We start from the raw sequence: 25,823 nt of genomic DNA on the forward strand, positions 1-25,823 counted from the left end.
CTCTCTCTCTCTCTCTCTCTCTCTCTCTCTCTCTCTCTCTCTCTCTCTCGCTCTGTCTCTATCACTCTATCTTCAAAAAAAAAAAAAAAAGGAATAACGTACCTCTCTATACCTTATGGCAATTAAATAATACTCGACTCGATCGTTTCTATGAATCGAGAAGTGGAAAATAAAACTTTTCGCGTACCTCGTCACAATTAATCGTCATCGAAACCGGATCATCACCGATCTCACGCATTCATCATTGTTAATTCTATTGTTGTCGCGATCAGTGTCGCGTCGACGAGACGGAGAACGAACGAGGGAAACAAATGGAACAAGTCGCTGTCGTGTCGTCTTGTCGCGTATTAATATAAAATATTCTAAATAAATATTGTTACCGTCGACTACACCGATTAACGAGGATATAAAAAAAGAAAGGAGAAGGAGAGGAAACAATGCTCGCGTGACGATCGCCTTCAATGAGTCGCGCGATCGACGACTGTAAAATGTATGGGGAACGATAAACGTTCGATTTTTAGTCGACGTCATGAATATCGGAACGTCGTTGCTGGGAGGAAGTCAACTGGATTCTATTCGGAAACGGAGAATCTTTTTCGTTCTCCTTTCAGAGATGGGCAGAAAAAGAAACAATACAATATATATATATATAATTCTCATTCTATCTTTGAAGTTTCGATTTCTATTCGAACGAAAACGAATAGAAAACTGTTTATCTCTTACTCGTTATTCGAAATTCGTATCCAGATTGTACTAATCTAGATAAAAATTTCTAATTACGAGTAAAAGATGAACCTCAATTTTCGTCGCGTTTATTGTTCGAATGACATTTGCCCAGCCCTGTGGCCCCTTCGGGATAGAATCTTGCTGCGCGTACCCACGAGACGAGAAACAAATTCTAACGAGCGAGGAGAAATGTATAATCCTAGCGTGGCGTTTCGTAAGGACGTCGCGGACCTGTCGTTTTTAGAATGTACGAAAGGACAAACAAACACTTTGTATGCACCCGCCCCCTCCCCCATTGTTCATGCCCATTTATATTGCGTAGTTGGACCGATCGATAATTATAACGGACGTGAGATACTATTATATATATATATATTAAATTATATTTCATATTATATATTAAATATATATATATATATAATATTTAATATATATATATATAAAAGCGACAGAATGAAACTACTGTAACTACACCTGCCTCTTGTGAATAAATGCCTATTTGTTTCTTTTCAAGCTCGTTTTTATTCAAGTCCCAAACTTCTTGAACATCGGATCAGGTGTTTCCTTCATAAAACAGACTTTTTATTAAATAAATACCTATGTTGTCACAATTGCTCAGCTCGGGAATCATACAGCTACTAATGTACAAAAGACGCTACGTGCGCGCGTTACCGATCCGCGTGCAACCGCTCTGGTATTACTTAACACAGCGATCGTTAATTAAAGCTAACCGTTTCGGACTGGAATGAAAATTGAACGCCGAGCGAAATATCGTCGCGGTCGGCAACCGCGACCCGCGCATAACATTTTCTCTAGCGTTATTGCACTGGCGTGTAAAAGGGCGTAGGGTCGCGGCTGAATCGATCAACTTTCACCGCCAGCCGTAACGTTTTCATCTTTTTACAACTCTCATCGGCGCAACAGTTTTCTGGTCCGCTTGAACGGATGGACGGATGTTAGTAGTTACGTTTCAAAGACTCCAGTAGCTATTAGGATCGCTTCGTCGGTAGTCCACCGACATCCAACTGATAATTTTCTTAAAATTTCTCGTTAACATAAAAGCTAATAGCAAAGTATGAAAAAATAAAAATTAATATGATTATTAACAGTTCACGAGAGTAACCTTGTACGGATTTTTTTACAAAATAAATAACACATAAATAAACGATAAATCCATGACTAAAATTTGGAAGTAACTAATTCGTTCGACTACCGCCGAAGTGATCCTACGCGTTTAGATTCGAAAAATACAAGAACGCGAAAACAAAAGCATTCTCTCGTGCATGCTTAATCGATGTGATCGATTCTTTTTTTCTAATCGAGTTTCTGTTCATCGGCGACGGGCAATAGCGCCGTAACGTCATAAATGCGACCGTTGAATTCACCGTAACAGTCATAAAATATCCATATCACAATCAACGATAACAAAATTTCACTTTCTCGTAAACCTAACGTAAGACACGGGTCTATCACAAACGGCGTTGGATTTGCAGCCCCACGACTTCCTTCGGGCCGCCTCGAATCTCGCCAGATAACAGAAAAACAATCGGCATGTCCGTCAGTTTCTCTCAAACGCATCACTCGCGATAATAGCAAGTTTGAACCCGCGAACCAGAAGAGATCTTTACGAGTTGACGCTACTTAGAGATCGTTCTTGCAAAGGTAACGAGCCCGTACCGCGATTACCGGAATGACCAGTCGCTCTTCAAACATCAGCGCGAAGGGAAAACAAGCGTTTAGGTACGTTTCGCTATAAGCAACCGCTTCGAAGGCTCGAGCTGACCGATTTACTCTTCGCTTTCCTTCCTAGACGCATTCGTCTCGCATTAGAGAAGAAATCTCCTTCCTCGCTTCAGACCCCAGCACGTCGGAATGGACTGCACACTCCGCGACTCTCCACGCGATTGAAACACCAAAAATCTACCGTCGACAATTTGATCGAGGTGCCCCCGAAAATATCGCGCATCTTTGAAAATGTCGCGACTCCTCGAATTCGACTCGGCGGTCCCTGAACGCAACCGCGAGGTCAAATGGTCCCTAATTACGTCGACGTCGCGACGTAGACGCAGGAAGAAACCTAGGTCCTTCGAGCGCCAGTCTTCGTCTCTCACCGTGCACCGGTGTCCATTTCATTTCGTTTCGCGCCACGAGGACATTCATTTTCGTCAAAAGAAACCGAACATCTTCTTCGACGCGCTACTGCTCCGCTTCTTCCTCGCCGGAGGAACGATTTCCCCGTTGTCGGGGTTTAAGGTGCTGATGGCGTTCGCGAGGGGCGTTAGCTTGCTTCGCACGTGTTCGTCCAAGAGGGACTGCATGTCCATCTGCCACTGCTCGAGCTGCTGACTAAGCTCGACCTTTTGCTGGATGGCTTCCATCAGTTGGCTGTTAGCCTGGAGAACGTCTATCCTCGTCCTAGCTAGCTCCACCTCGGCCCTGTTCTTTCTAGCCACCGCTTGATCCCTGACTTTATAAGCCTGGGCCAGGACCTCGTCCTTGGTCAGCTGCGAGTGCTCCATGTCGCCGCGAGCTCTGTCACGTTCCTCTTTCACGCCGCGCAACTCGGCCTCGCACACGCTCAGCTTGCTCGTCGTGTCGAGCAGAAGCTCTCCGCGTCTCTTCAGCTCTTCCTGAGTCTGCTTCTGTTGTTCCTTAGCTTGTTCCAGCTCCTCGCGTACCCTGTGGAGCTCCACCGCTAGACCTAATTCCCCAGGAGCTCCCCTTCCGGACATGGCTAAATTATAGACGTCCTCTACGAGATCCAGCAAAGCACCAGGACAGTTTGCCTGTAAAGAACAGATTAAAGAATTTGTTAAAACGCTACAAATCGCTCGGAGGTTCGTCGACTCTGTTCTTATTGTTATCAAGCAATGTACAACGTGGTTTATCGAAAGCAATTTTATGACTCTCCAGACTGCATCGTACGAACTTTGGAGAAAGGACATTCCACGTGCATCGATATTCGTTAGTCGACCGAAACCAACAGCTTTGACGCTGGGCAAGGTGCTACGATTCTTTTCACGCCGAAACCGGTCGCCAAACATCCTGCAGCAAAGCGCAACGGTAGACGGTGGCTCGAAAAAAAACCAGTCACGCTCGATTCGCAATCTACGATCTCTTGGCACCGATCGGTAGCCCGACCACGTTCGTCGCGATCTGGTGGGCGCTCGAGTGGCCCGGTGCGCGTCTAGGATCATCGGAAACCGGAAATCGGTGAACAAAAGCGGCGAGTTACGCGAGACCCTTACCGAGCTCGGGAGGGTCTCCTGCCCGTTGGTGGTCACCTCCTCTGCATCCGCGGTGTTGTTCACGATCACGAGCATGGACTCGTCGCAGTCGCTCTGCAGCCCCGAGTCGTCTTCCCCTCGTCTCAGATGAACGCACAGCTCCTTCAAACGCTTCATCGCCCTGGCCACCTCGGAGCGTAGGTCGTCCTGCTCCCCCAGCGAGCTTCCGTTTTCCTCGCATTCCATCTCGACCAGCAGGGACCTCGGGGGTTTTTGTATCGAGTTCGATCTACCTCTTCTTCCTTCCTCGATGACCGCCAACGTCGCCGTTAGCTCGTCCCTGCGAATCGAAACGAATTTAAGTACGTCAAGATAAATGATCCGATGAAATTAGTAAAACGATGGCTTGGTTTGACCCCCTGGTAAACGGGGTTGAACTCGTAGACACGTACCTTTACAAAGAACAGATAGAGAGAAAAAATAGCAACGATAGGGCAAGACATCCAGCGCGGATAGTTTGATCAACGAATAACAGACGTTTGCGCAACGCATTGGCTACCGAATTTAGAACACGATCATTCTTTGGACTAAAGCAAACAGGCGGGGCGCGATTACTGGGCTCGCTAGAGTAGCCGATCGCGGCTGAATGCCACGCGACTGGAAATCCATTCCGTTTCTCGGTTCTCCTCGATCGCCTTGCGCCAGATCGACTTTCCGCGCGTGGGCACAGTGATCGACATCGTAAGTTCTCGTGACCGCCGAGGTTGAACCACGTTTGGCTCGATCTTGCCAAGAGAGTGTCCCGTATGGGCGAGAGTTGATTACTTTGGACCATGTATTTCTCGTTAGATCGGCAATGTATTAACTCTTTAAGACTTAACGTAGTAGCTGAAATCTGTAACTTTTACATAGTCTCGAGTGGTCATTAATGGCGACTGTCGGTTACGACAAGAAAAGGAACCAATCCTTGTCCCGTGCGGGATGGAAGAGTCTCGTATGGGCGTTTGGCGAGTTATCGCGAATCGACGGTGGGTTATCTGAAAATATTAAGCGAGCAGGCATTGAATCGCGTGAACTCACCTCTCCCGTTCGGCCAGTTTCGCCCGGAGTTCCGCCTCGTGACCGAGCCGCTCCAAGGCCGCTGCTCTCTCCTCGGCATCTTCGAGTGCCGCCATCGCCCTCGCCCTCTCCTCCCGCAACTCCAAGGACCTCCTCTCTAATTCTGCTCGTTGCGCGGACACCAGCTGAACCTGGAACAACAAGAAGACCGTTGTTACCGCGTTCGCATTTTATTCGATGCGACTTTGTTTGGCCTCTATCAATCAGCTTAAGAACCGAAGACGACTCCAATTGGATAACACGCGAAAAATAGCGACCCGTGCGTGTTTGTTAACTTTCCGACCGCTATCGGATTTATTTGTCGCGATTCTATCGAGATGACTTGCAAGCGTGTCAAAAGACGCTATCTCAGCACTCCATTATTTGGAGTGCTGGTACGATTGCCGCCATATTATACAAATATGTAAAGGTCTGCTTGGGAAATGTAGAAATATTATTTCTAACTCTTACAGTATGCTTTTATCTCCGTACTGTTATTATGAATATTTAGCACACCGATACGACCAACACTGGTACCTCTTTGTTTCCTCGATATATCGCGCGAAGTAGCCACCAAACGGTAACAGATACTGGGTGACATAACAGGACTCTTCTTCGTCGTTGTTTATGAGTAATACAAAAATTCAGGGGTATGCTGCAATAAGAAGAGAAAAAGAATGAAAATTTAAAAAATCTGAATTTTGAAACGTTTCTTTTAATTTCCCAAAAATTAGAAAAAATGCTGCTGCCTCCTTATCGATGCACATCCCTCGATTCCTATCTTCGTTTCCGTTTTCCCTAAAGTCAGTCACTGTACCGTCTATCCTCACCCCACTTCCGTCCGCCCAGACACGGTCTGCACTACTGCGACCTAGTCCTTAAAAGGTTGACTATTAACCTTTTGGCCTCGCGGAGACGCTCGAGTTACCGTTTGCATCGTTCCGTGGCACAATCGATAACATTGACGTGACGAGCAGACGGCGTAACGTGCATTGCACGCACTTAATTCATGCGCGAAGAGCATTTCCTGAAATTCGAGAGCGCGTCGTCTCTTGTAAGGAGAGAACAAAGGGCGTAAGAAGCGAAGGACGGCCAGTCGAAGTCGATCGCCGAGGGTCACGATTGTGTTCGCTCTCCACGCTCCGGCTGAACTTCTCACGGTCAGGTTTCCTCGGTACTTCGTTAAAGGCGGAATCATTGATACGGTTGAGACCATAAATTATTCAATTCTTCCCAACGTTATCCGCGATACAACGGTAAACGCGATTCCCAAGAATAATTAGTCGAATGATCTACAATCGGAACGAGAGAAACGATGCTTCTCTAGACAATGCTTCGACGTACACACCTTTACTTCTTTCATTTACTAATTTGCGGATAGGTATGCAAACACGGTGTTTTCTTTTATAACAATGACAGCACTATTCCAAGGCCACTGTTTGGTTTATACCGTGAGATTTCGAGGACTGCGAAGAACGCTAGAATATCCTACGTGACTGAAAATTTGCAGGTACCCGCACGCTACCAGCGACAACCGAGAGATAGGAAAAAGCTGCGAGCTCGAGTAATCAAGATTCGCGTTGAAAGAGCGTTAAACATTATTATAGTCGGAAACTGTTAATTTACCTCGTCCCTGAGAACCTCCAAGCTGCTGACGTGATCCTGGAGCGTGGTACTTCGAAGGGCACACTTTTCCCTGAGCACCTTGACCTCGATGAGCAACTGTTCTTCCTGTTTGGCTGCTTCCCTCAGCTGATCGGCGAACCTCGAGTTTTGAGCGGTAAGCTCTGTAACGAGAGTCGCTTGATCCCGTTCCGCTCGTCTCGCACGTTCATTCTGCTCCTCCAGCTGACGCCTAAGCGTCTCCACGTCTGCCTGGAGCTCCAAAGTTTTCGCCTCGCTGTCGCCCTTGACTTCCTCCAGCCTTCTTCGCAGTAGGTGCCTCTCTTGTTCTAGACTCTGTCGCAACAAACAGAAACGAACGTTAAGACCATTAAGAAATCGATGGAAGCCAATTTGCTAGCCACTGAGCGTGCAAACAAAATTCTCATCTAGATAAAAGTTTCCACTAGCGAACGAAAGATGAACAGCTTTCGGTCTGTCGACTAGCCGATCAAAATTACGATGTAAATTATACACTAAATTCTCTTTGTCACAATCAGGTCGTTAACTCTCGCTTAATAGACTTTAACGATTTAGGTTCTTAAAAGTTCGGACACTGCAGTCGATAGAGAGGTATTCCACCTATACTCCTTTGCCTATATTTGGCATCAACCTTGACTCGTCCTAGCGTATCGTGCGTTAATTTATTCATTTATACGTCGACTCGACAGTCAGCACATCAATCATGCATGCATCGAGACAAAGCTTGAAGTCATTCATACTTCTCGCAAGCATAGAGTCTATCCAAACAATTTCGATTTCGTTGCTCCGATTCTCCTCGGGGAAGACAAATATTTTTACGCGCGAATAACTTCAGTTTCTGTCCTGAACAAGCAAACTTACCTGGAGCTCGAGTAGACGATCCGAGCACAAAAACGCTAATCCAGAAATAAACAGTTTTCAGTGGTGGTAAACCTCAACACCGTTTGTAGACTTACCGCTGGAATCGCTCGACTACTTTTGACCTCAAAACATGACGGCTTTACGGTGGCTACCGCAAACGTCCCTGAACGAAATATCGAAAACATAAAAAGTGGATACCGTGGATACCCTTTCTCGAAATTCCCAACCGGTTTCACCGACGCGACGCCGTTCGATGAATTTTAAGAAGCGTCCAGTGACTCACGTGGGACACTCTCCTACTTGGAGAATTTATGGCTGACGGGGTCGAAACCCACGAGAATCAGGTGAAAGGACAATGTTTGGATGTTTCGTAACGGTGCCGGATGGAAACAAAAGCTCGGAGCTGCTTTCGTCACCGCGCAGGCTGAAAAGGTTGAGCAGAGATACAGATCCTGCTCCTGGCTACGAGAAATTGACCTTCTTTCTAGGTCCACACCCGACATACTTGAAATTCGAACGAATTCCGCTTTTCTTCGGGATCGAGAGTCATACCTGAGCAAATTTTTCATTATATAAGCTATGAGGCCGATGGTAATCCGTACTTAAAATTCTTTGTAAATGTAAAACGCATAAGCTTATCATAATGTGCGAGGATTTCAAATTTCCGCTGCATAATCACGTAACATCATCGTCGCCGCGTTTTAATTAAGGAAGAGAAAGAGCATTAAAGACTGTAAAGACGTAACTATCGGTTACGAATGCAGTTGTTACTTCACGTTCGTAAAACGTAATTCGCGTTATCATTCCCGGAACGATGCATTCCTGGCAATCGTTCATTGAGTTCGAGAGGCGGGGGATCCGAGCGATCGATCGTCCCACGTGACTATGACTGATTCAGCCGGAGAACGCGAAACAAAGGGTCTCTCGAGATCTAGAAAAACGCTCCAATTTTCATGCGATTGGCACAATCTTGAGCACGATTCTACGGTAAGAATTCTGATGTATGCGCGAAAGGAAAGGAGAACCGTGTACTGCGGGTGTGCACACAAACAAACAATCGCGCTGTTAGGTGCGGAGTTTATCGAGCTAGAAGGTACGGCCTTGGTCTCCCGTGGTTACTCATCGACCGATCGCTAACGAAGCCGAAGGCTTATAGTTCGCCGATCCCCCAAAGTTCGCCGAAGGTCAATGGGGGTACCTCGGGAACGTAACAGAAGAATCAGAAGAAAATAATTTCATTTACTTGGCCATCGAAATGAGCAGAGTCTGTATCCTCAATTCTTATTCGGAACGGTGATCGTTGTGAAACAGCATTAGTCATCGTGGTTTCGAATCGAAAAGATGGCATAATTGCCGCGACTGCTCCCTCGATGCAACGAATGAATGTTAACGACGAACAGAATAAACAGCGGAGCTTCTAAAACGAGAAGGTACCCAGACGATTACGCACAGACCGGCTGATCCGTTCCAAGAACCCAACCTTCTGCAACATCAATTGCATCTACGATATTTTTTAAGCAACCGACCGTTCTTTGTGCGCGTTACGACGCACGCTGTCTCGAGAGACCGAATTGAAAGGAGTCGCTTGCTGAATGGGCAAGGGTGCGAGAAACGAAAAACGCGCGAGAAAACGATAACGGGTGTAGTAAAAGGGATACACGGATAGGTGTACGCAAACGAGCAGGGTACACATAGGATTGTGGACAGAGGCTGAAAAGGTTCAAACGAGAGACGTGTGGTACCCGCTGCAGGAAACAAGGAACACGAGGCACGCTTTTCAATAAGGCAACACAGCTCGAGGCGACCAGAGGAGATCCGTGACTCACGGATCTCCATTCCGTTCCCCGGCTCGACTGTTGCCCCGATTGCTACGATTTTACCGTCGATGATGCTACGAACATTACACCACGTCGGAACGCACCAGGAAACGCTGCTCGTTCCCTTTTCCAACGGTGGGTCTCGCCCAAACACGCGTGGGCATTCTATTTTTCGCATCTCCTAACAACCGAGGGAGCAATCTCCCCTGGCTACAGAAAAACTAGCATTTTTAGAATTGTATCGAATAGACTATCTGGAACTGTGCACCGTTGTTGATACATATCCTGTTAATATATCAACGTCCAAACTGAAACGAAACTACTTTATAAGTAATGGCAGAAAAATGGCTGAACGAAGATTATCTTTACGTAAAATCTGCTTTCCTTCTTGAAAAGGAACTGCGCCTATTTTATGCAATCAACGATCCTCCGCGCAATCCTTATTCGAGGAGAGCGTAAGATAATGTTATCGAATGGTTTACGAGGCACTCCGTTTTCCCCATTTTCATTCGAAAAGAAAGCATAATTGCGTGGCACAATCGCATCGTTACGCTTCAGAATAATATTATATTGGATCTACCAATCTACCAATTTTCTTTACGCACGCTTGGAAAAAAGATACGATCCGTGCCAATTTCTAACATCATTCTACAGTCTTATGCAATTTCATTGAAGTTACTTGCGAAGAAGTACCTCGATGATTCCACTTTCTTCTAATACATTTTACAACTCGTTACCTTTTACTCCAGCGTATGGTATAACGCATGCTTTCGTTTTCCTGACGAGTGTAATGAAACGAAATTAACATAATACCTAATATCATTATACCCTGATTTTCCTATCCTTTCCAAAGGAATTGAATGCCACGCCTATCGCAAAACATTTACTCAGTTGCGTGGAAAAATCGTGGAAATTGCCTCTCCATACTTTTCCCCCCTCCGTGGAAAACGATATACGCGATCATGCGCGAATAACAACGAAATCGATAAAAACGCTGTCTAAGCCTCCGTCGTTATCTGTCGTTATTAATATTGCCAAGAATGAATCATAAATTCGCAACCGTTACAGGCACTCATCCTCTCTGCAAACTTGAGCATCTGTTACCTCCAGTTAATCCGTTCGTTCAATTATCGACTACGTACGCATCGACGAGACTATCGATGCCGATAATTGCAGCTAAGTACCCATTGCCGCAAAAGTGTGCGCGCGGCAAGGTCCGACTATCCGTGAGTCACGAATCTTATTCGATATTCGATTCTCGATTGATCTATAGGATGGCTTTCAACATCGATTCCAATGATGTCATTATTGCACGATGACGAAACGATCTCGTTAAAATTAAAATCAATTGCCAGGAGAGGTGAACATTATTACACGTACTATGGCTGTAGGAAACGAGAGAATTTAGCTACACTCCGATAAAAGGGAAATTTTACAACGAATGAGCACGTGCTCCAAAGTCGACAGGTTAGCTATTACTCAAAAAGTCTTGGCTGAATTATGTCAACGCGATTGTACGCACGAAGACGAAATTACATATTCTTTAAAGGAATTCACTAAAACATGTAGCCGTCACCAGTTTCCTAGAATTATCGCAGAGATTCGTCTCGCTGTTTCAGTCGCAAACGGGAAACTTAACGAGGACAAGATGCTAAATAATAAGGTTTCGAAAAGGAAACCATCCTCGACATGAAGATTATTCTAATTGCACGACAAACCAGCAATCCATCTTCCGGCACACTTTATCGGACTTCTAATTTAATGGCTGAGCTCCTGTCGCTTTCTGCTCGAAGAAACAGACATGCGCCCGATAGAAAGGGAAATAACCGAAACTAGGAAGCAGAGTAAACAGCGGCTGGTACGAATGGGCGCGGATCTTCGATTTATCATGCTTCAACGCGACCACGTGGCCAGCCACTCTGCCCTGGAATCTATCTTTCTTCGTTCGCCAACGCAAGACCAAATTATCCAGCTATGCGTTAGGAAATCTTGAACTCCAAAGCTGAACGTTAGACCGGTGAACCGTACGCCTCTATTTCTTCTTTTTCATCGAGTTTCTGTTACGTTTAACTGTAGATTTTACGACTTCCGGTGGTTTCCATTGCGAAAATGGAACGACGATCCGCGTTTTCTTACCGCGTCCAATCTAAGAGACTGTGCAATTCGATGTCTTGTGAAATTAGAATATCAACAAGTGATACACCGTTTAAAAATAGACGTGTCGTAATATTGTGACGTGCTAGCACAAAAATGATGTGCAAACTTGGTAAAGCTTGTCTCGAAATGAATAATCGACGGTTTGAACAGCTTCCGTAAATAAAGCTGACTTCACAAGACAGTACTTCGTTCTCCTAAGAAACGTGTATCATAGTCGCGAAACTGTTAATTATTTATCGGACGTGTGGTCGCGAAGTCTGTGTTGTTCCTTATTCGATGCAAGTACAACTTGGATATTCTTCTGAATTTCAAAGCAATAGTAATCGCAGGGGAAAAAAGAGTATATAATCTGTTACATAAATCTCTTTCAGGTATTTCTCCAAGAATTTTACAGTTATTTTCGCGTTTTTATCTAAGAAATTAAGTAACACTGGAAAGCTTTCGTCACACTCCGCCACATACCAACGGAATGATTCGCGTTTTGCCGAAAACCGTTCAAGCGTAACGCTGTGTGCCGAACGATATAGAAACTGAGAACGAAATTAGCTATAATTGCTATTTAATTGTCATGCCACTTTGCAGTGACGCGGTACGCTCTCGGTGCACAACCGTTGCGTAGTTCACTTTCCCTCCGAAGAAAACGATAATGCTAGGCGAACCTTCGTCGGGGAAGGAGCAAACGCAGGAAAGAGAAGGAGAGGCTGGCTCGTAATCGAGTGGCAATGGCCCGTGACGAGTCTAACGGCGATCGCCATGTTAGCGCAACTCAGACTCGGTCCATCATAAGCCAGTTCTCAGAGATTCATATGTGCGATAATTAGAAGCAGACATCTCACTGCATTAGCGGACGTAATTACACGCGAATGCAATCTATTTCGTGTCGCGGAAACCAATTCAGAAGGATAGGTACTCGAAAAAAAAAAGTTGAAAGGGGTACACTTTTTGCAACTATCCGATATTTCCTAGAAGAAGCGAAGCCTGAATCAATTCCTTTTTAATTCATTTTTGTAATCTTTATTTTTCGTTTACCATCGAATATTTGCTTGGGTCTCGGCGCTGCATGTTTGAGAGAAAATGTCCTTTCTCTCGTTCTGGTTGAAATTATTCACGGTAAGGGAACAGTCATTTCTTGGCAACGTGTATGCACCTATGCCATTTGCGCGCTTGTATAACTGGTTATATTCAACTATCGCAACGGAAAAATGAGAATTTTTTGGTATTTTTAAATGACCTTTTTCGTCTACCGCCCGACGTGATTTTACCGATAAGAAGGTAAGAGTTGTCGAATGAATTGAATTTGCGCTTATATTGAAACTTAATTGCCTACTTTCATAGCGTCGTTTTAAGTTAATGGCGGTACATAGAGAATCATCAAATATATTAGGGCGACCGAAAAGTAATCAAAATGGCTTCGGTTTGGAAAAGTTTTTCAATGAAAAAAATGTTGATTACTTTTCGGTACCCCTAATATTTTAATTGTGTGAATCATAGATTTTTATTGCGTCAGCGTGACAACGGCGAACGGATAGCTTCAAAGTCGGCTACGTCGATGATCATTAGCGCAAACGAAAGGTAAAGGAAACCCGTGGCGTTCGGTGTTAAGCGTTGTGTAATTTCTACAGGCCTCTTACCTTCGAAACATCTCTTCATCGGGGTAAGAGCGGCTAATTGGATCAAAGTGCACGCACGTCTCATTCGATCGCATCATCTTGACTTGTAAGAGCGATTGCACGGCTTATACTCGGGGTTCCTCTAACCACAAAGAAACCACATTCGAATAAAGAGCACGCGATACCTTCAAAGAACGCTATTTTTCATTCCACGTCACGCAACTGGAGAACGTTTGAACAGCTGCGAAACGGCCGACCAATGTCACGATATTACTTCATCGATATTAGACGATCTAACCCAGGTGTGCGCAACTCTGTTCGATTTCTGGCAACCCACCAAGTTCCGCTCATTTCTGCTTAACCTTCTTTCCTCCGAAGAAAAGAGGACAAGATGGCAATCAACTAGTCCTGGGTAATTATTAGAAACATAGTAGAAGCTTGGACTTCAAACCTGTGATTAGTCCGTTCCTGTTCGAAGCCGAAGAATTTTCATTTTTATGCTAACTTTCGAGATTCTTTGCATACGAAGGTAGCCAGTACGCGATCGGAAAGGACCTAATACCAACGTCCATAGAAAATATAATTGCACCATTATTATATTTTGATCCCATTTTTCATGGTCTACTTGCGGCTTTCCATATGCCCCCCCGTTGAGTGTCTCTGATCTACCTGAAAACGTCTTCCAAGCTGTTCTTGCTGAATAACGCGCACAAACTAGCCAATAATGGAGTTACCAACTTCGGTATCGCGTTACCGTTTTACGTAAGCGACAGCTTAATTCGATTCCCCCGGCTGGGTCGAAAGGTACCTCGAACTCGATCGAATATTCAATTCGCTGTGACGAACAGTAAAATTCCGCCGCTATAGCCTATTTCATTGCGTAATTTCGTTTAAATGGAAACGACACAAGCGGATCCGATGATGTTACCGCCCATGGATCTGAGATTCGAAAGTAGAAACGATGTCGAAAATATCGACGAAAATCTACGATTACTCTAACAAGGGAGAAGCATTTTTCGCGAGGAAAGTGAGCCAGCAATGCCAACAAGGCATTAACGGGCATCTTCGGCCGAAGAAAATCTACGGCAGCAATCTCTGCTCGAAATCGCGTCCGTTATGGTATTATTAGCTTCGGGTTTCGTACAGACTGCGCAAAACTCTGATAAAATGCCAGCACGTGCTCGTATACAGACGTGTTCAAAAGTATTTGGCACACTTAGTTTTTTTTAAAAAATACGATTGCAATTTAAAAAAGTTGAGTTGTCATTCATCCATTCGAAATTTCTGCATGTAAAGAAGTTAAATTTTCGAAATTTAAATTTGAGGTAGTTTACCTCCGGGGTACAGGTATACTTCAGGGCTCGGTGAATACCTGGATAGTTTTGAACAACACTGTACGCTATTATAGCGTAACTGTGCCTGATAATCGGGCCTCGCTGGAAGAATACAGAACGAATCGCATCGGTGCAGGTAGAATCGCGTTGCAATTGGAAAACGAGGCTGCCAGATTATCCAAAGAATCTGCGAAAGTACACGATTAATGAGATTAGAGACCGATTACGGCAGACTAAAGGTGACTGTTGCAACGTCGTCAGCGACAGTCGGCGGCTGCCGCGCCGCTTCGCGGCTGCTATTATTGTTTACAAAACTTATGTGACTCACCAGGCAATTAAAACGATATTGTGTAACGAGTTTGCGGTTCTTGCACCTTTCGAAATGTATCAAGGCTGCCACGACGCGACTGTACGATGGTTCTCCGCTGTTTTTTATCTTATCAATTCGTCGATTCGCGCGACTGTAACACGTGATCCGACGATTTCAAATGCAAAACTTTCCACGACATTCGCGGAACGTACTGCAATTTTAATCGCGCTATTAAATGGTAACGCGTGCAGGTAATCGTATGGATTCGTTTCAATTCGATTCGAGGCTTGGAAAATAATATTAAAAGATACTTGTTACTTTGTCTGTAGATAAAATTTTCTAATGTAACAGATAAGAGGCAGCATCCAGAGCTCTAAACAAAATATTAAAAATTACGACGATGACAAGATATTGCACGGTATAAAAACGCGTGAATTGTATCTTGATCTTATGGGTATTAATTAGGATTTCTCACGGAATCCGGTTAGGATTAACGCCGATTTATAAACGGCCAGTGATCGGTAATTCGTTGAAATGCGATTACCTGTCCCCGTTAGCTGACTCCAACGAACCAAGCCGTGGGAAGCAAGGAAATGGCCGCGCGATAAACAGGAGCGACAAAGTCGGCGAGAAAAATTCCATCTTATTTTACAATGGTCCCTTAAGCGGTAAACCGCGTCTCGAGAAACAAGCGTACGGATCTCCCGTTTCAGATCGTCATTCGACACCGACAGGTGAGAGTGCGCGCATTTTAACACACGCATGGTGCCCGTGCGAGTATTATGAGAGCGAAGGAAAAACCCGCGACGCCGGCACGTAATTCGCGGAATTTTCATGTCCGCAGGATTCGAGCGACAATTGAATTAACGTGTCGTGGAAAGAAAACGCGATCCGAGACAGACGCGATAATTAAGCATGATGCGCACGCGAGCCGCTTCCGGGCCAGTTAAGAGACGATTTTCATCTTCCCTTGGCCAGAAAGAGGATTAGTCTGTATCAGAATTCGAAGGGGAGTTTTTTGGGACGAGACATCTGGATCGTTATCGGATCCTTCCACCGTAAAATCAGATCAAATTTTTCTGCTCGATCGTAAGCTGTCTAGGTCGTCAACAGGTTTCTTATTCATCTTACGAATATTCCAAATGCCCGACGCCTACAGTTCCCTCTTCTCGACAAATATGGCCGTCCTTACGTACTCGGCCACGCACAACGGCCAGAACATGAAATAACACGAAAACAAAACGTGAAAGCGCCAAGACCACGGGTGTTTGCTCACCGTATCAGATTGTTCTACATTCAGACCTATCCACGAATGGAACTGTAACAGTAAGTAATCCTTAAACGGATTCTCTTCCCGAGAGCCCTGATGGATTTGCAGTAGATAAGCATACGTATAAAATAATTGAGGGATATGCTACAATAAGGAAGCAACTCCAAACATTAATCCTCCCCCTATCACTCTGAACAGGAAGAATGAAAAGAAAGAAAATTTCAAAAATCTGAATTTCGGAACGTTCTTTTTTAATTTCCTAAATCAATCACCTCAATTAGTTCTGCTGTGCCCAACTGTACCATGTTTATTTTTAACACGCCAACCACCTCCAAAACCACACTTTCGAGTGGCTCCGTAACAGACGTTAAATTCGAAGACCTTGTTAAAACGTCACGGCACGTTCATCGTCGAATCAATTTCACTGGATCTCCCGCTCGTTCGGAGGGAAATTGCTCGCGTAGCCGCGCATTCGTTTGCAACGAGGACTCCTCGGGCGGAGATTCGAGAGAACAATGAGGACAGATAACGAACGAAGTGCAACAAGATTAAAAACAAACACTCCCGTGTATCCGTCTAACGGTACAGGACCGGCCTAACTAACGTGTCTCGTGACAAACCGCTGTGAACTTCTTGTTCCATCAGCGTCGTTCTTTCCGCTCTTTTAATTCCGTCTAGCCGGAGGGTGTCTCCGGGAACTGTCTCGGTTCTTGTGCCCCGACAATCAGGTTCGATGCGTACCCTCGCCCGCCTCCAGCACGGTGTAATGATTCGGTTTTATGATCCGGCACGTATAAACACGCTCGATCGTATCGGCTCGCCGTCGAGCAGAAAAGAACGGAGCAAAAAGCAACGCCTGTCGAAGACCTGGGCTAACGGTGTCGAACTCCTCGACAGGTATTAATCGCGATCGATCGCGTGAGATTCACTTGTCTTCGGCGAACATCGCTTCCGGCTCGTGTTTTGCGTTAGAGTCCGTGCAATCTAATCTCGCTCGTGGCAAAGCTCGTGTGCACATATTTGTGCACGTTAAACAAAATTCCTTTTCGTTATTTGCACGCTAGGAAAAAGTGAACTGAGAATAAACTACGTAGATTTTTTGTTAAAAATCTTATCGGGTTCTTCGGCTGAATTGCTGCGAGTTGCTCGTTTCCGAAGTTGGATCCTTCGAAACCAGCGCGGCCTGTTCCTAACGCGACGTTGAGAACACGAGTGGCCCTTCTGGCTCGAGCTTCCTTGGCGTTGTTCAAGATTTTCGCTAGCTACGTTGCACTCTCAACAACGCCGGAAACTCGAGCTGAAGAACGGCGCTCGTTCCGTTAAAAACGCGACCCGTTCGCGGGACCAACGGTGTTCTAATTTTCAGATATCTCGGTACGGACTTCCCGCGATACAATTTATGGGTTAGTGTGATGGAGTTAATTGCATTCCGCGCTTGTTTGCATGCTGCACCGTGGTTTGGAGATTCACGAGTAGACAAGTCGAGGAAAGAGGGCAGAACGATTCTTAAAGATTCCGGTCTAACGGTTCTCTTTTTCAAGGACTTCCGGTCTGCTCCGCGACTGTCTGGCCTCTGAATCGCTACATCCCAAACGACTCCTGGCGCAGGTGCAATTAATCCTGCGTGACTGGGAACTATTAGTTTGTTCGCTTCCCTCTTCGCAAGAATTCTCTTTGTTTCACAGACAAGGCTCAGTGGTAGTTTAAAGCTTCGTGGATACTTGCGCTAGCTAAACACTTCATTATCCATCGTTGAAACAAATTTGCTGGATAACAATTGTACGAACCGAAATTCATCGAAATTCCCAGTTTGAGAAACACTGCTATAGCGGAATCCGAATAAATCATGCTTTTAACAAATTCTGGTACACTTTCGTGGTGCTAGCTACTCGGTGACCGTAACGAAAGTCAATCTTTCCAAGTCGTTGAAATGGATATGAAATGCACCGTCGTAAAAACGTCCTCACGTATTTCCCATTTGGTTAAGGGAAGGGTCGCTTTGTTAAGGCGAGTTTCCTGAGGGGCGTTTCGGTGAGACCCCGGGAATCCAAACAGAGGCAGCCATCCAGCCGCGTTAATCTACCTGAGATATGCGATTGTGAAAAGCACCGAGTTGTTTCGCGTCTGGCGCGGCCGACAATGGAAAACCAGTCAAGCTCTCGTAGGAAATGCAATAAATATTTAAAGGGAAAGGCGTAGAACGCTGAATCTACTTATAATCGCCTAGCCGCGATCTCACGAGGCACTTTCCTACGAACAGGCGTATAATAGTGACTCCACGAAAGCTTCGCGTCATAGGCGCAGAAACTCCGATGTGACTTTTTAACACTTTCTCACGGTGTCCTAGACGACTGTGTAAATGTATCTTTAACAAATTCATAAAATGCAACGAAAAGGATTATTGCCATCTTAATTAAAAAGAAAACTTTGAAAGCAGTCGAGAGTGTACGCCGGGTGCTCGTGGTAGGTTCCACTGTCGATGAAATGCAAATTATAGACTCGGAGTATCTATTAAATTTATTTTCGCTCCGATTGCTCCGAGACACAACAAAAGAATTCGATTTCACTGCTGATTACATGAACGTCGATAATCACCGGTGTTTGTCGAGATTCATGGCACATAATTAACAAAACTAGTAAAGACCAGTACTCGAATGGATATCGAGACGCTATTTCAGTCGATCTTGTCTGTTGGGATATTTCCTATAATTCATCGTTTTATTCTACTACAGAAGTAAATGTACCGAGAATGTACAAGTATGTACAATGTATACATATGTATATCTGTCACTGCAGAATAACGAAAGAGAAAGTTTAGGATATGGTCTGAGAGAACCCTTCCGATAGTTTATTAGAGACTAAACAGATGCGGGAAAACTGCAGTGTATACTGCTAGAAATTCGTCACGTTATTCGTGACATTTTAGCAATAAAGTCAAGACTTTTAATTAATACAATTAGTATCTTCGAATTTGTCCTATAAATATTTTGCGAAGAAGTTAGGATTAGAAGATCTGATTTATAGCGCTCTAGACGCGTCGAACTGTACGCCAATGGGTACAGGGATGATCTTAAACGTTTCGCGTCCAATTATCGCGGATAGACTGCATTATCGCAGGGTTAATGGGTGATCTTAATTTTTAATAGGTGGAACAAGCTCTCGCGAGAGGAGCGAACAGACGGATCGCGTAATTCGTTCGCTCGAGATTCCCAGGTCGCTGGCTATGACGAGCACATGGAATCTCTGCTTTCTAGATCTCGACTGTGCCTGCCGTGTAAGTGCTGCTTTTTATTGCCGACACGGTACCGTGATTATTCTGTTGCCGCTTTCAGACGGACCAATTATACAATAACGAGAAGCAAACTTAGCAGCTCGATTTCATTGCTACTCTGACCCACTTCTTTCCCCTTCGCCCTACGTCGACGAAGCGTCGAAAGGTTGACGAAATCAAGCTTGCCCCTTTTAGTATGCATCGCAATTCCATGCTACTCATTACGTATCGTTAACATTTGCTTAGGTAAGTGGTTACCAAGCTGTTTGAAACTTTAAAGAAGAAAGAATTTTCGATGAATGAAGGAAACGACCGATCTTTCTAGCGTCTTTATATAATCGGTATTAATAATACGATGCACGTACAATAACGCCGGATACGCCATCCGTAAAAGTAACGCGTACAGGGTCTAATTAAAACATCCGGAAACGCAGCACTCCGACTGAGCATACAATAAAAAGTACGCCTGTGTATACTTGGGTTGCGCGTACCTTGTTCGCAATTCGTGCACGCGCCTCGTACTTACGCGTGTTCACACGAGTCGGTGCATAATCATGCATCGATTATGAACTAGAGAGGGCCCATCGTGAAAGTGAAATTCGCTAACGCGTCGGGGAATGAATGACAAATTCGAACAATACGAATATAAAAATGGAGAATCGACGAGCGAACATTTTCTCATTCATCCCAAACGAAAGTGCAGTATAAGATCGTTGATTCATGGGTTTATTCGTTCACGTAAATCGCACGTGCGCGTAACGAAGGAAACCAACAACGCAAACACGTACACTTATCGAGCCAATCAATCGTTCGCATAACAATGATGACGTTCAGCCAACGCGACACCTCGATTTACGTAATACCGAACGTTTGAAAAATGACACATCGCGCCTCTTTATCGAATATATTGTTTGGTTAATCTACGTACGTTCGCGGCACTTCCTGACGTAGGCAATAATTATATCCGGAAACGGGGCGGCAAACACGTAGGTGTGCTCGAAAGAAAACACGCTCGTTTCCGGAATGCACGCCGTTGCACCAGTTAAAGAACCGCCCGTGGAGACCGAAGGATCGTGACGACTACTGCGTGCTTTCCTTTCTTTCGTGACACAATTACTATTCCACGTTTTAGTGTCTAATTGCGACGATGAAATAATAACAGACATCTTTTTTCCTTAGTCGTCAAATATTCCAAAGCGTCTACGTTGATAACCTGTCGACTACACGGGAGTTACAGCGATAGAAAGAGGTCCACGGGAGACTAAAAAACGCTGTATCAAAGGATCTACGTCTTCTACGTCTTCTACTTCAAAGGATTTACGTCTTCTACGTCTTCTACTTCAAAGGATCTACGTCTTCTACGTCTTCTACTTCAAAGGATTTACCTCTGTATCAAAGGAAGAAGGTGACGCGAGAGTGGAAGCTGCGTGGAATCGATGCGGAGGTGCAATCAACGCTGCGAAAGCGTAAAAGCGAACGGCTCGATTCGGACCACGCGACATCATTGTTTCCAGTCACGCGTACCCCGAAACCGGATTGCTGTCGGTTTCGAACGATCTTCTCCTTTCTGGAGACGTGCGTGCAACGGGTTCTCGTATCCGCGACGACGGACAGGGAGCCACGAAAGCGTGGAAGCGAGTCACTTAGGCAACGTAACGTCAAAGACAATGCCCGGCACCACGCTCCGCCTGCCCGCGTGCCCGCTTCTTCTTCATTCTTTCCGCGTTTTGCCTGTCACCTTACTTCTGACCCCTGACCAAAGAGACGGTCGCATGCCCGTCACTGTTCCATCCTTTGTCTTCCGATTACGATGGTTTCGCGTGACAATGGTGTTTACTTGGATTCGGAGAATTGGTTTGTAGGACACCTTGGTACGGTGGCAGACTTTGGAGTTACAAATTTCATGAACGATATTCTGCTCGCCAGAGTAAGTAAAAATTCGTATCTCGAGCCGAGCTCTCTCGTGTACAATAAACGGGCCGTAAGAACACTCTAGAATCTGGAGTCCAGATGCCACTTCTGCGGGGACTCCTTTGAAAAGCGACCCTTTACGAGTGGTCCTAGCGAATACTATGCTGTACACACGTGGGAACGCGGACCGGGAGACGTTGAGATTCTTTGTACGAGGGTTGTATGATAAATGAAGCCACGATGACTGGAAAGTTCAGAAGCAATTGTCTCAGAAAACTACAAGCAAGACCAGCATTAGTTTTTCCTTCTCTCGAGGAACAAACCCCCTTCAGTTATTCGCGAGAGTAGAGCTTCGATCGACGTTCTCATGGCGTCTATGCAAAAATGCAAACTTGAACAGATACGAGAAAAATATTATCATATTACATATGAGTACATATGTAAATGTTCAAGTAACAGTGTTTTAAACGCGGGTGATAATATGATTCGTGAACAAAGAAACACCTTGACAATTTTATCAGCTATGACGCGCTATTGTACGTAAGACAGTAGTAAAACTAAATGCTTGGAAAACAATGCTAACAAATTATACATTTATTCCAAAGCACTATACGATATGTTTTCTGTTCCAAACAAAAGAGTGTAAATTCCGCCTGTTAAATTCAAAATTCGTCGAATCGAGATTTTACGCCACTTTTTGAGATTTATCGCCGTCCCGATCGCGATTCGGTGGTCAACGCTCGTAAAAACTGCATCGGAAATTTAGAGTCGTGCCCCGTGTCCTAATTCCAGCGAAATCCGTAGGAGAAATGCCTTCTGCGCGTGCGTGCTTTTCCGCCGTCGACTTTCATTTTTTTGTTTTCGATTCGCTCCCCGGGAACACCGCGTAAACTCCAACAGGAAGCCGCACACACGCAACGCGAATCGCTCGTTTCGGACGGTAACGAGTGCGTTTAGCTTTTGGACTTACTTGAGACTATTCGAGTAAATTTTTTCGATAACGCACAGGTTCACACGTTCCGCGTGACAGACGCAGCTGGACGCTATTCGTGGATCGGTCAAAAGACTTCGATGCTATTAATATGGCTAATGCGACCCTTAATGCGCGCTTTCAGTCTAATGAAATAGTACGCAAGTACCGTTCCGCGTGGGAACAGTATACGCAAACCACGCCTTCACGATTAATCTAATAAAACCTTCCTCTTTGCGCAATGCGAATCGCTGTCGTTACATTACCATGGACTGTTTACCATATATTACTTTCGCATACTACCGATTTTATTGGGAGGCTAACCGAGTCGCTCGTTTTCAAACATGCCGCACTCGTTTTTATTATTGTAGATATCCGACGGTTATCGCGAGGACGAAGAGATGTTTTATCCTCCCCTCCCTTAACAAATTACATTCGACCTATCTGTGTTATCAGATGTTTAACTTATCTCTGGTGATACCACGCCGATTGACGGATCAAAATTAGCGCGTCGAAGAATTTACTGCATCTCGTTCTCTACGCTAAACAACGAAAAACAAGTGTCGCCGAGGCGGAAGCAAGCGTTGAACGCAATATTATTGATTTATCGATAAGTGGCGTACACAAGCACTCGAGTATCGCGTGTGACATTTCCTAAGTAAACGACCAGAAAGGAACTCGACATTTCCTAATTAATCCCAGAGTCTATATCAATATTTAAAACTACTCACCTCTAATTTCGCCGCGTACTCCTCGACGAGGGCCTCCCTCTGCTTGGTCAACTGCTGGTTCCTCTCGAGGAGCGCTTTACCGAGTTCAGCGGCTAACACTAGATCCCTGTCGCGTTTCTTGAGAAGCTCCACAGGATCCTCGAGGTCCTCTTGGTCCAGGGAGTGTCGTCGCGCTTGAAGATCGGTGATCATATCCTCCAGAGCGTAAGGCTCCGGTTGTCCTTCCTTTTTCGGCAGCATCGTGGCCCGCACGTCTTGTCGCGCGCGCGATTCACAGTCGAATGTGTTGCGTGTTTGGCCAAGCCGTGACCTTTACTGTCGTTTGCAAGAACGACACACGCGGGACCAGGTGGCCGACCGGTCACACGTCAGAACCATTTGTAACGTTCGTAAGGTGAACAATACGCTAGTCAACACCGCGCTAGCTGCTGTCCCACCGTTGATTCGCTGTTACGGCATTCATATCGCGATTCATCGATGCTATCCCTTTCGATACGAGCTGACGACACACGTACACGCACCTGTACATGATATTTCAAAGTAAACAGTTTCGATGCACGGTACACAGTAGCACGTGCGCGTTGTGCGGATATAAACAAATTCGTCTTCTAGATAAATATGCTGCAATCCGAATTATACGATGTGTTTATCGGAATAACTGTCCAAAATTCTGTTTAACCAAGGTGTTACGTATACACGTATATTTATTTGTACGACAAAACACTGTCAACGACTGTCCCCGCGCAATTCCCTCGACGATCGACTCGAAATTCTTCTATCACGAAGTAAATCTGAAATCGATCGACGTATACGCTCGTAAACGTATCGATTACGCGACAGAGATGTGCGAACTCGCGCACGCGACAACTCGTTCTTCGTTTTATTTGGAAACGGCCGATAACGCTATCAGCTTGGATCGAAGGTAATTTCAAGTGTGCGTCTTAAAGCGATTGGAAAAGCTGTTTCGTAAACGTAACGGAATAAGTTAGATCGATAATCTATACGTGTGAGTCACCGACGTTCACCTTCGTGTACCGTCGATAAATTGTGTTTCGCGTTGCGAGAATAAAAACCGAGAAGTTCACTTTTTTTTCACACCGGGAGCCAGCTCGTGCGACATGGGAGTCCGTACCGGTTTTTTCGTCGATCGTTAAAGTCTCTCGCTACCGGAAACGATCAACTGTGATCCCACATTGCCAACGTAATCCTCCGTCGAGAGTGTTGCTTACAAACGATCCCGTAAATTGTACTTGACACACGAATTAACGTGCAGTGCACGCACGCGCGTACTATCGATGCACCTCGGAGCAGCAGCGTCGAAATCGCAGGAAAATTACGCGAGAAAAACGCGAGTCGATCGACATACGAGCACTGGTCGTCGATCGGTTATCGATTCTTGTTCACGCACAGATAACGCCGCAAATTGTTACCGGGACTAATTCCGTTGTTCTGCTCCGTTTCCTCTCTACACGCGATCCTCGAGTCGGCAACTGCAATCTTGTTTCTCCGATAGAAAGTCAACAATGTAACCACGCTCCGAACTACAGGTTATCGATATATACCGTACAAACGTAACCGTTTAACTTCCTCGGGATCGTTTCCACGCAGCGTAATTGCATCGATCGCTCAAGTACGCGCACAATCGTATATTCCCTCGACGAACAAACGCGTCAGGAAACGGTGACGTTTGCTGGTTGTTTGCGACCCGTTTCTACGGGTATCGATGTAGCCTTCGCGACACGGCAGGTGCTACGATCGTTTCCAGCTACCTTTAACCCCTCGAGCGGTGAATTTTCATGCTCCTAGAAAATCGTCGCTAAGTACAAACCAAACGCGGTCGTTTATAAATCAACGGCGATATGGCTTTGGCACAAATTTTAAAACGTACGTGCACCACACACATTTATGCGAGTAATGTCCGCGCCGCACAGAGGGTGAACAAAAGGTGACATCGACGTCATTGTACTCGACGCACCGAATCCGTTGAACTCGGAGCAACGCGGCTACACTTGTCACATTTGCACCAAAGAGGAGCGTGGTCCTCGAATCGCACTTGAATCGTGGATCCTTTGTTCCGAGAGTCGTCGACTTGTTCGAAGCGTCGCCGTGAACACACTGTTCGCGAGAACACAAGGGACGCGGACACGCGACGCGACCAGCTCGCCGTACCGTGGCCGGCCAGGTAGTGACTCACTGGTCGCCAGTGGAAAATAAATATTACGGAATCGTGTGCTGGTGCTCCTCGGCCAGGTAGAGATTCTCCCACCTCCGAGGCTCCGGCTGAAAGTAATTGGTTCTGCTCGGAGCTCGTTCCGCAACGAAAAACCTTCACTCGCGCTGCCAAATTCGATGGAGTGCGGCTATCCCAATTTTGTCAACGCTCGAACCTCGCCTCTTTCGCACAATTCTTGGCATACTTATACGCGTTTACCATACGCGTACACCTTTATACAGCCGTGCGAAAAAAAAAAAACGTTAAAGGAATTTAATTACCGTCCAAAGGAGTTCCTTTGACTCGATCATTCGTCGAAGGACACGTATTTATCTGGTATCGTGCGATACGTAACACTATCTTTTTTTCCAAGTCGTAATCATAGACGGACACGCGGGAAAATTGAGAAAACTTGGCGTGGGAGGCTACGTATCGATGCACAAGACAATCGACCTGTCGACCTTCCCCTCTGGAGGCATACTAACCTCTCCCTTGCCCGTACCCACCACCGCGCGTTTCCCCACCATTTGACCCACCTGGTCTAACCGCCACCTGACTCGATCTCACGAAATCTATGGATCGTGTTTAATGCACGATCCTGCCCCGTTTGGCTCCGTTTGACAAACAAAAACGATATACAAGTACGAGAGACTAGAATAGATTAATTTATTATT

The 25,823-nt window shown here is 45.4% G+C and overlaps 1 protein-coding gene across 1 annotated transcript; it reads right to left on the minus strand.

The window, feature by feature from the left end:
• Positions 1-186: 186 nt before the first annotated feature.
• Positions 187-25,616, minus strand: LOC128873782 (bicaudal D-related protein homolog). Its single transcript, XM_054117620.1, has 5 exons — positions 22,938-25,616; positions 6,678-7,010; positions 5,034-5,203; positions 3,975-4,293; positions 187-3,512 (listed from the first exon to the last, which is right to left on the minus strand). Exons 1-5 carry the CDS (start codon positions 23,175-23,177, stop codon positions 2,892-2,894), a joined length of 1,683 nt encoding a protein of 560 aa, XP_053973595.1. The 5' UTR covers positions 23,178-25,616; the 3' UTR covers positions 187-2,891.
• Between the last annotated feature and the right edge of the window lie 207 nt (positions 25,617-25,823).

This window comes from Hylaeus volcanicus, chromosome 3 (assembly GCF_026283585.1).
Source record: "Hylaeus volcanicus isolate JK05 chromosome 3, UHH_iyHylVolc1.0_haploid, whole genome shotgun sequence".
Classification (NCBI taxonomy): Eukaryota; Metazoa; Arthropoda; class Insecta; order Hymenoptera; family Colletidae; genus Hylaeus; species Hylaeus volcanicus.